We start from the raw sequence: 12,028 nt of genomic DNA on the forward strand, positions 1-12,028 counted from the left end.
ATTCAAAAAGGTTTTCACTTCATCCTTTTTTCTTTTTTTTTTTTTCAGTCCTAGAGTTGCCATCTTCTATAACCATCCTCTTCGTATCTCTTTTGCTACACATGGAACTTTAAATTTGCTATCAGAAAAATCTGTATTCCGACTGCTTTATTATTAAAGTAATGCTACCATGTGTGTTTAAAATTAATTGGAAATTGTTTAAAAGTAAATTTTAAAGCCCAGCTTAAACTGGGTGAAGAAATAATAAAATTTGATAAGCTATATGCCTAGGTATTTTTTGTTAAATCTGTTACCTAGAAAGAAGTTTATCTTTCAAATAAAATACAATAATATGCATACTCTTATCCACAACACCCTTGGAAATTCTGCAAAAAGTAAGGTTGGTTGATATTCAGGAGGATGGATTAATGTGTGATAAAGCAAATACAGTAAATTGTTCACAACTGCAGAACCTAGGAGGTAACTATGTAACGTTTACTGTAAAGCTCTTTCCTATGTTTGAAAGTTTTACTAAAATTGTTGGGGAAAGTGTAATCATATCAGAAACCTGTTTTAAATGGCAAAGGAGAAACATCCAAATCTACAGAATAGTTTTGCATAAAAGATGAGGCAAACTTTGCTGCTTATAGTTGTGGAGCTAAGGAGAAAAAAAGATTGCCAAAACACCTTTATTTTATCTATTTTCCTCCCAAGAAGTCTAAAAAATTTACACTCCTATTGAGGAATGAAGGCAAGTAGAAAGGTAGGTTTGTAAGTTCTTCTGGCTAAATTTTGAAGCAGCATAAAAACAGAAATTTCTTCTGCCTCTAAATATACATGTTTCAATTCCTTGCCTGTATAGAACTACTCCATTTTCAGTATAGATTTATTTCCTAAAAGAAAATAAAGCATTCCTTTCTTCGGATTATTCTTTTTGGTAATATCCATTCACAGCATATCTACTTGAGAATATTCAGAGAAAATATGAAGACAAACACACACAGAAATGACCAGCACAGTGGAAACTTTACCTATTCAGTAATGTGCATGTAAAGTATATGTAATGTCCAACAAAAGCCTTTCACCACCAATGGTTTCTAAAGTGGCAGGGCAAGGCATGTTCATATGTGATATTCTAGTGATAACATTTTGGTAACTATTTAGAAATATCACCCCCTGCATTTCCTAAAATAGAAAATAAATCATAACTCAAAGAAATTGCTCAGCTACTAGTGGATACAGAATGACTTACCTATAAACAAATACTTATTGAAAATCTTCTATATGACAGGTAAAAGAATATGAATAAGACATGGTCTCTCAGACTTCATAAAATTGATGGTTTAATAAAGAAGAAATATAGATGTACAATTACAAAAAGACTTATATTAACTTGATATACACAGAGTATAAAGAGACATAGCTCAGGGTTTTGGAGATCTCTGAGAAGACTCCCTGAATTTAGTCTTTTAACAGGATGAGTAGTGGTTACCTAGGCAGGAGAGAATAGGAGACGGTATTCCACACCCAAGGAGTAGTACAGAGGCAAAAATGACATGTTGTGGGCACAGAACTATAGGCAGTTCAGTACTGCTAGAGAACAAACTCATGGTGTGGAGAGAGAAAGGCAATAACCATACCACAGATGTTCTGGTGGTGATGTTAAGGCACCTGAACATTCTGGTCTCACGAGGATTTTTAGAAATGGAATGACATTTTTAGATTGCACATTTACTAGAACTTCCTGGCCTCCAAGAGAAGGTTGAATGCAAAGGAGACATGATGACCAAGCTAGAGGAGTGACAGAATGAAGACCCAAACCAAGACAGAGAATGTAGATACAGATTTTATTGAGAAGGACAAACAAATGTAACATATTTGGTGACTTCCAAGCATCTAGGTTGGGTGACTGTATGGATGACAATCCTGCCTCTCCCTCCCACCAAAGTAGATAATATCAAGAGAAAAGCTAAAATGGAAGGGAAGATATGAATTCAATTTTGGATGTGTTGAATTTGATGCAACTCTGGTTATCTAGGTTAAAATTTCCTGCAGAAAGTTATACATTTATCCAAGGGAAGACGCCTGAATGGGAGGTTGGAATTTGAGTTAGCAAAATATTAGGAATAACCTAGAATTCTATAAGTGGACTGACAGTTTTTCTGGCGTTTTGTTTGTTGTTGTTTTTTAATTTTAATGATTGTTATAGATATATAGTGGTATCTCGTGATTTAAGTTATTTCCTTTATGTCCAATGTTCACCTGCTTTTAAAATGATTTTCTTCTATTTGCATCTCTTTTTTGGCTTCAGTTTCAATCTTTTCCCCATGTTTTTAGGTTAACTTTTTTTAATATTGTATTTTGAGAGTTCTTATGCAAGGCCGTTATCAGATACATGCTCTACAAATATGGTGTGAGGAATAAATTAACGTGATGAAAGCAGAACGAATTAAGAAGAGCGTATATACCATGGGAAGTACAAATCATAGGAGGAACTCAAAGGAAAAAAAGCCAAGAATTAAGGAAGGAGAGTTGGGCAAAAAGACACAAGGCCCTGTCGAAGAAACACAAAGAAAATTCTTAATAATCAATACTGACTACCAAAAGAAGCAATGAAAACTGTTGTTTTTAACTTGGTTGAGATCGCTAGTGAACTTAGGAACGGCATCTTTATTCAAAGCAAACCTTTCCGATACCCAAACTACATCTAATTAACCTCTTCATTAGAATTCCCCCTGTGCAAGCACTTGAGATGAGCTCTGAAATCCCTAAGCACTCTTAAAGGTCATTTCTCTAGACAGGAGGGTCTGGGATTCCCGACAATGAAGATGACGAAGGCAGATCCTAGGGGGATTCCGGCTAAAGTTCTAGAGGACAGACCCGAGAAGTCGGTGCGCCGCTGGGAAATCAGAACTATACTCACCGCCGGGTTTGCCAATCAGACACCGCGCCAGAAGGCAACTGCTTAAACTACCCAATGAGAGGGCGGGGATTACAATACGTGCAAACGCGGGGCAAATTCGGGGAGTCCCTCTCGTCCGCCACCCCTTACGAGTACTGCGGAGTACAGGTGCTGAGCTGGGGGCTCGCAGCCCAACTGGAGTGGAGCTCTTCCTGGGCAAAGATCCACCGCACTTACCCGGGACTAAAAAGGGGATGTTTAAGTTATTGATTCGGGGCAGGGTGTGCACGCGGGTTTTTTTTCCCGGAAGCAGGCTGGGGGCGTTGGACCGACTGCCCCGGTTCAATGACCTTTAGCCTTCTAGCCGTGGTTCCCTTCGAGTCTCTAGCAGCGGAGTCGGGGTCGGGTCTCCGGCAATCACAAGCCGGCTCTCCCATGCCCCCTGGCTAGTCGTAAAGTGCAGCAAAGGCGCCTGCGTTTTGCGGCGCCGCCGTAGATGAGACCAGTGGCGTGGTACCTGGTCGGCGTGGCTCTACTGTTTTAGAGTTGCTTCACTGTAAAAGCCGGCTGCGATTATTACTTGGCGGAGCACAGGAGACCAGCTCACATTCTCTTATCGGGTAATTGGACTCAACTGGTGAGATTGTTTAAAACGTGGCTCCAAGCCTTGCTTGTGACTTGAGGGTCTCAAACCCCATTCGTCCCTTGTCGCTTTTCGGGGGGCTACTCTGTTCATTTGCCTCACTAGACTTAAGGTATCCCCAGTGTAGCTGACATTGCTTTTCTTGTTCCTTCGTCCTGCAGTCACCTCCCCCGGGAGTTCGAAATGCTTTACCTGATCGGCTTGGGTCTGGGAGATGCCAAAGACATCACAGTGAAGGGCCTGGAAATTGTAAGACGCTGCAGTCGAGTGTACTTGGAAGCCTACACCTCAGTCCTGACTGTAGGGAAGGAAGCCCTGGTAGGTGATTTAGGTTCCCATCTCAGGAAAACTACCTGATGTCTGACTTTGATAAACTAAGTTGCGTAGAGCTTCTGCTTGTTTAAAGTACATCTCCTATTGATTAAGGATCTCAGAAGTACAAGAATGGAAATCATACACCAACCAAGTGACTTGAAAGATCAAAGAGTGGTTTCTCTACTTTACAAGTCTAATTTTGTGGTTTTCTCCAGCAAATAAAGGAACATTATTTTACACTCCACGGGGAGCAGTTATCAGAATCCCTTATTTCATGCGATAGGCAAGAAATCCTTTCTGAGTTGAGTGCTAATGAGGTGCTGACACCTTAATGAGTCGGTTATATATTCAGAAACCATGCTGAAAGCCTACCCCTTTGAAGTATTTCCCTAGGGAATGTTGATTGTCTGCCGGTAACATCTAAAGGGATCCTACCTTTAAGTAGGTATCTCCCAATAAAGCTTACACATGTATATATTAAGTAAGCCTGGGACTAAATAACCAGAGGATTTGTTAGTGTAGTTATATATTTAACTGGCTTTCTTTATAAGGGCTCAGTGAATTTTAGAGGAAGTCAGTTTCAGGTTATTGTCAAACTCCAAGTAGGGTGTAAGTTAAGATTAAAAGATTGATGGAGGTGTTATGGGAGGAGGTAGTAGATTTTTAGAGTTGTCTTTGTCATGTTATCCAAACAAAAAAGTGACCAACAGAATTTCAGGTCTCTGTCCTCTTAGATTCATACCCCAGAGAATTCTGAAGGCCCCAGAGTTACTTTAAAATCTTGAAGGAATTAAAGACTGTTCTTTGAAATATGCATGCTTTGAAAAAAATTTCTATCTAATGACCAGCTTTGATTTGTTGGCCCCATTCTTTTCACTGTTAGGATGGAATCAAAATATCTAACCTCAGGATGATGGAAATATGTTACTCTGATCAGTGGTCAAAGAAAACTACAATGAACTTAAAATCATCTAACAGAATAAAATAACAAATCAGTTTTATAAAGAAGGTATTAGTATGGTGTAGAAGAAAGTTTGGACCTAGATTGTCTTTACTCTGTTACATATCATTGAACAAGTCTTTTAACTTTAGTTTCTTAATATGTAAAATGAGTCAAAAATGTCTGCCTTATAGGTTCTTAGCAAAGTGCATGACACAGAAGTGTTCAGAAATGGTAGTTGTCACTGGACAACTACCACACAGTATTATATTCATTCGTCAAATGGAGGTAATCAGTTGGAAGGTTATGTAGGGTTTTATTAAGATGTATGTGAAAGTGCTTTGTAAATTTTATGCACTAACTAAATGTCAATTTTGGTTTCTCTAATTTTTTTAAGAATTTTTTTCCCCAAAAAACAGTTACTGTAGAGTCAAGATCTGGCCCCAGCCTCATCTATTGGTAAATTATGTATGCATTGTTGAGACGTAAGAATATCAGTTCTTCCACAGCAAGTGCTAACATTTATAGGACACTTGGTTTGCACTGTTTTAAATGCTTTCTTTAGAATAGGTCTATTTATTCCATAGTTACTGTTAACATTTTACAGGTGCAGAGAGGTTAGGAAACTTGCCCAATGTGTGAGTGATGGAGGCAGGTTATTAACCAAAGCAGTCCTGAGTTGAGATTTGTCACTCTTGATCTTTATACTGTACTGTGTCTCTGCAGTCTTATAGACAGATAAAAGCTACACTAAGTATAACTTTAGAAAACATCTAAAGAAAGGGAGGATTCAAGCAAAATGGCTTGTCTTAAATCCTACCATATCACAAAGTTTCTTCTGGCGTGCTCTCCATGTTCTTCTCCAGGTCTTTGGTTCATGTTCTTCCCTGAACACCTTGACATACACAACTTTATCCACCATCAGTGAATCATTTCTAGACTAAAGTAAGTTATAAATAAATTTATGCCCTTATGTTATCCAGTAAAATTTCAGAATCACTTTCACTTCGACCACTTTTTTTCCCTCCTTATTCCCTTCATTTCTACCTTTTCTCTTTAAAACAAATTGATTTTTTTTTCTATTGTTGGTATTGGGGATTGAACTCGGGGCACTCGCCCACTGAACCACATCCCCATTCCTATTTTGTATTTTATTTAAAGACAGGGTCTCACTGAGTTGCTTAGCACCTCACTTTTGCTGAGGCTGGCTTTGAACTCTTGATCCTCCTGTCTCAGCCTCCTGAGCTACTGGGATTACAGGTGTGCATCACTGCACGTGGCAACAAATTGATTTTTTAGAAATTTGTATGTGCTTAACATACCTATTTATACAATCTGGTCTCAACTACAGATGACTATTTCACAGTGAGAAAAAAATTAGAAAATTTTATCTATTTTCTATAATTAAATGTTTTCTTTTATCAATAATCAAACATAATGTTTTATAAAAGGCACCAACCACATCATTGATAAAGAAATTTAAATTTATCTGATCTTAAATTGAAAACAATTTTGAAATTTTCAAAGAGGTAGTATTATTTATATCTTCTCTAGCCAAAAGATAATTAATCTAAGGTAGTAAATCTAGGAAATAATTTAAATAACAATACATAATAGTAGTGGAAGGAAGAAACTGTAAAATCATATGTCTATAAAGAAATGAGATGAGCTTATCTAAATCATTACTCTTGCTTTTACCTACTAAAAGTAGAAGTGGTCCCAAATGTGAAATAATTATTAGTCATTAATTACTATGAGGAATACATGTAAGAAAGAAGTTCACTTCCAGCTGTGGTGGTTAGGAAATATTAGATGAGCTAGATGGAATTTGAGCTGTGTTTTTTTTTTTATTGTAAACAAATGGGATACATGTTGTTTCTCTGTTTGTACATGGAGTAAAGGCATACCATTTATGTAATTATAAATTTACATAGTAATGTTTGATTCATTCTGTTATTTTTTCCCTTCCCCCCACCTCTCCTACCCCTCTTTTCCCTCTGTACAGTCCTTCCTTCCTCCATTCTTGCCCCCCTCCCTAACCCTAATCCTAACCCTAACACTAACCCCTCCCACCCCCCATTATGTGTCATCATCCGCTTATCAGCGAGATTATTCATCCTTTGGTTTTTTGAGATTGGCTTATCTCACTTAGCATGGTATTCTCCAGTTTCATCCATTTGCTTGCAAATGCCATAATTTTATCATTCTTTATGGCTGAGTAATATTCCATTGTATATATATATATATGTACCACAGTTTCTTTATCCATTCATCAATTGAAGGACATCTAGGTTGGTTCCACAATCTGGTTATTGTGAATTGAGCAGCTATGAACATTGACGTGGCTGTATCTCTGTAGTATGATGATTTTAAGTCCTTTGGGTATAGGCCAAGGAGTGGGATAACTGGGTCAAAGGGTGGGTCCATTCCACGCTTTCTGAGGAATCTCCATACTGCTTTCCAGAGTGGCTGCACTAATTTGCAGACCCACCAGCAGTGTATGAGTGTACCTTTTTCCCCACATCCTTGCCAACACATATTGTTGCTTGTGTTCTTGATAATCGCCATTCTAATTGGGGTGAGATGGAATCTTAGGGTAGTTTTGATTTGCATTTCTCTTATTAGTAGAGATGTTGAACATTTTTTCATATATCTGTTGATTGCTTGTATATCTTCTGTGAAGTATCTGTTCATTTCCTTAGCCCATTTGTTGATTGGATTATTTGTATTCTTGGTGTAGAGTTTTTTGAGTTCTTTGTATATTCTGGAAATTAGTGCTATATCTGAAGTATGTGGCAAAGATTTTCTCCCACTCTGTAGCCTCTCTCTTCACATTACTGATAGTTTCCTTTGCTGAGAGAAAGCTTTTTAGTTTGAATCTATCCCAGTTATTGATTCTTGCTTTTATTTCTTGTGCTATGGGAGTCCTGTTAAGGAATTCTGATCCTAAGCCAACAAGTTGAAGATTTGGACCTACTTTTTCTTCTATAAGATCAGGGTCTCTGGTCTGATTCCGAGGTCCTTGATCCATTTTGAGTTGAGTTTTGTGTAGGGTGAGAGATAGGGGTTTAATTTCATTCTGTTGCATGTGGATTTCCAGTTTTCCCAGCACCATTTGTTGAAGAGGCTATCTTTTCTCTATTGCATATTTTTGGCCCCTTTGTCTAGTATGAGAAAATTGTATTTATTTGGGTTTGTGTCCGTGTCCTCTATTCTGTACCATTGTCTACCTGTCTATTTTGGTACCAATACCATGCCGTTTTTGTTACTATTGCTTTGTAGTAGAGTTGAAGATCTGGTATTGCGATACCTTGAGCCGTGTTTTAAAGTAATATATCCCAACCCTTTTTTTGTTGTTGTTGTTTGTTTCTTTACATTGTAATCGAAGTACAGAACAACATTTGTTCATCACTGCAGGGTACATAGAGAAAACTGCTCATGCCAGAGCAGACTAACTTGGAGCCCCAGCTACCTTGTAGAGAACATTATTCTCCATCTATTCCCGATTTGTGGCACGTAGGAAATTCTGCAACCAAAGTTCTACCTTTGAGCAATCACTTACCATTTCTTTGCTCTGTTTTTTACCTGTAAAACGGGGATTAAAATAGTGCCTATCTCAGATTGAGGTAAAGATTAAATGAATTCATATATATAAGGTTTTTAGAACAGTGCCTGATCACAGAGTAATCCTAATGTAAATGTTTTAGTACAGATAATGTTATTATAGGATAAGATTTGATAAAGGAAAGAGCATTCTACCTTGAAGGAAAACTGAGTTTTTAAAAGCATAGAGGAGGAAAGCACAAACATTTGCTATACTTGTTATTGGGCTTCATTGAAATGGCTTTCATTTTTTTCCCAGTGTATCTGTTCCCTCTCTTTGTTACTTACATCATCTGGATACCAACTCTTCCCTGTTGTGTTGTTTTCCTGTCTAGCTGCTGTGGATTGAGATCAGGGAGACAGTAAAGAAGGGTAAAGGACTTCACACTGAAAAAAAAGAGGCCATTCGCTATGAGTTTTTTTTTGTTTGTTTTAACTTCTCATCTGCCCTTACCACAAATCTGAGTCTATCTTCTTTCCAGTCTTAGAAAATGACTTGTAGGATGAGGCTGTTTTTCCTGTTCAAGACCTAACTCCATCTAGATATGGTTTTAAAACCATTTTCTTTGAAACCTTACATCATTATTTTTTATGTTCAACCTGTATTACCATGTATTTCTCATGTATTAACTGTATTTCTCCTTCTGAAATCATACTCAAGCTTTGGTCTAAAAGTCTCCTCTTTTAAACCTGTTTTCCCCATAGTTATTATTCTTTTTTTCTTTTATATAGAGCTTTTTGTAAAAGTATACCTTCATGGTCCCCAGTTCCACTAATGTCTCACACTCTTACAGGCTTATTCCCTTTTCTCAGAAGTATTTCCATATTTTTAACAATTCTTTCATAGAATAGAACTCAATTCTTTTATAGTTGATAACTCTAGAGAATAGTTTTGAATTCTTACCTGTGTTACTTCTTTTCATGTAATTGACCACTGCTTGAAGCTGGTTTTGAAGACATGACTTTGTCTTAATTGTATTTTACCTTTCCATTTTTCTTAGTCTCTTTGTAAACTCATTTCTCTGTTTAAATGTCAGTATTTTAAAGACTTTGTCATTTGTTTCTGAATACTACTTTTAGCCTCTACTCTTACTATTTTTTGACTAGCTAGTCCATTAAATGGTTTACAATTCAAAAAGTACTAAAAGATATTACAAAACATAAAGAGATTCCAGTTCTATTCCAGTCCTCTTCTTGCAGACTGTAAAGAGCACTACTAATTTCTTGTGTAGCTTCCAGAAATCTGAAAACAATTTAAACTTACCCTGTTCTATTAAAAACTGCCAACTTATGGCACGAGTGAATTTTTAACTTTTACCTTCATTTTCATGAATGATTAGGGCTGAGACGACAAAAACTGGCTAATCAGTCATTGGATAATATATAATCCAAATTTAAAACTATTTATTAAATAGTACTCCCTGTTTTTCTTATTTTACTTCTCTCAGCCCTGACTGGACTGAATGCTTTTTTTAGTATATATGTGGTAGTTAATTCTCCACTAGTGTGCACCTTAAGGGTGATAGGAATGTATGTCTCATTCACCACCATCTCCCAACATCAAGCATAGAATTTGGCATGGAGGATGTGCATAAGAAATATATCTTTAGTGAATATATGAATGAATAAATATGTGGGTAAATTTAAAAATAATTTAGCATCAGTCTTTTATTACATTTGCTATCTCTTCCCTTTTTTAAATATTTTTTCAAGAGGATCAGCCATTTGATTATAATGGAATGTTTGTGTATATATAACCATTGTTGTCTCATTAGACAGTAAACTATAGGTTAGAATAAGTGATAGTAAAGAACAATGCTAATAAAATAATATCAGTGTTGAGAGAGTGACTTTTTTTTGTTAGATCATTTATAAAGTATGAAATAGGATTATTACTGACATGTGGTTTCTTGGTCTTTTAAGAAATGTTGGAAGTTCAGCCAGATGTGGTGCATACCTGTAATTCCAGCAATCCTGGAGGCTGAGTCAGGTGGATCATGAATTGGAGGCTAACTTCTGCAACTTAGTAGGACCCTGTCTCAAAATAAAAAATAAAAAGGGCTGGTATAGGCTGGAGTTGTGGCTGTGGTAATGCACCCACCTACCATGAGTGAGGCACTGGGTTTTTAAAAATAAATAAATAAAGACATTGTGTCCATCTGCAAAAGAAGACATTAAAAAAGGGGGGGCTGGTGTACTTCCGTCGGTGGAGTCCTCCTGGATTCAGTCCAGTAATGGGAAAGAAAAAAAGTTCAGTAAAGGCCATTGTTTTCTTCAGTTTGCAGTAATCAGTATGCGTGTGTTCTCTTAGACATGTAAGTATAAGTGTTCTACAACCATTAAGTTTTCTGGGTCATAAAATCAAAGTAAGGAATATCAAAATTAATGGTTAAGAAAAAAGTACATGGTAAAAGTGAAATGAAAGAGAACATTTTATCTCTATAAGAAGATTGTCATTGGGAATTTCTAGAACATTTCTTTAGGAAGGGATCTTTTTCACATTTAAGGAACACATTTTAGTTACATATTAGGACATAGTTACCAGAATTGAAATTTGGATGCTCTTAATCGTTTGTTCATTTACTCATTTGTTGGACAGATATTATCAAGTACCAGACTCCTCCATTACAGCACTCCATATTACTTTTAGTAACTAAAAATTCTCAATATGTAAGAAATAATATTTATCTGTGTATCCACCTTTACTTCATTGAAATTGCACGTTACTTCATAGGAAATTGGTTATAAGATTCTGATCTTGCATAAAAACTTTTAACCAGTACCATATGACCACCAGCTTATTAGCTCACTCCTTGGTTTGTTTCTCTAGAGCCCCAAAGCCCTCTGCATGGAAACTTCTGTATATTTAGAATTCAGTTCTTTCTCCTGAAACTCTGCCTTTCTAGCAGAAGCAAGGGAATACAATTTAAAATCTGTCTTTTTTGCATTTATGTAGGAATGTTTGCTTGTTTTGTAAATAGTCAAATCATAATTTTCTTTTATTTATTTGATGTTGCCTTTTATTTTAGCTAGAATGTCATTGACCATCCTATAGAAATTTGATAAAACCAAAACTACCATACTCACCATTATTAATGTATTTATTCTGTATTATCATGTTTCTGAAGTAGGAATCATGCATACATATTCTCTGTTCATCCTATAATGTTCTGCCTGGTCTATTAGAGTCAAATTTAGAGGTAAATTTAAAATGCAAAAAGCCTCAGATGTTAAGAGGGCTGCCTCCTCTTGGGATATTAAGATAGCCCCAAAGATAGAGTTTAATTGCAACCATGGTATAGTGTGCCAGCTCATTGATGAGTTATATTGAATGATCTGTATTTGGATGGTTGCCAACATTCACACCAGCCCCAGACAACAATTGTTTTGTGTGTGTGTGTTGAAATGGTCACCTCCTTTCTTTCATTTTTATATTGGACTTAAATCTATAGGAAGACTTTTATGGAAGAAAATTGATTCTTGCTGATAGAGAAGAAGTGGAACAAGAAGCAGATAATATTTTAAAGGATGCTGATATCAGTGATGTTGCATTCCTTGTGGTTGGTGATCCATTTGGGTAAGCTTAAGCAAACATTTTGAGTTATTTATTAATCAGTAATAATTATTCTATTACATTTAAAACTTA

At 36.4% G+C, this 12,028-nt stretch overlaps 1 protein-coding gene across 1 annotated transcript in view; it reads left to right on the forward strand.

Annotated features, from left to right (window-relative positions):
- The first annotated feature begins 3,199 nt into the window (after nucleotides 1-3,199).
- Nucleotides 3,200-12,028, forward strand: part of Dph5 (diphthamide biosynthesis 5) — a 36,337-nt gene continuing 27,508 nt past the window's right edge. The window contains exons 1-3 of the mRNA XM_047562203.1: nucleotides 3,200-3,501; nucleotides 3,686-3,842; nucleotides 11,835-11,959. Coding sequence (XP_047418159.1) covers nucleotides 3,708-3,842; nucleotides 11,835-11,959 — 260 coding nt within the window. The 5' untranslated portion in view covers nucleotides 3,200-3,501; nucleotides 3,686-3,707. The remainder of the gene's footprint in view (nucleotides 3,502-3,685; nucleotides 3,843-11,834; nucleotides 11,960-12,028) is intronic.

The sequence above is a fragment of the Sciurus carolinensis genome, chromosome 1 (assembly GCF_902686445.1).
Source record: "Sciurus carolinensis chromosome 1, mSciCar1.2, whole genome shotgun sequence".
Taxonomy (NCBI): Eukaryota; Metazoa; Chordata; class Mammalia; order Rodentia; family Sciuridae; genus Sciurus; species Sciurus carolinensis.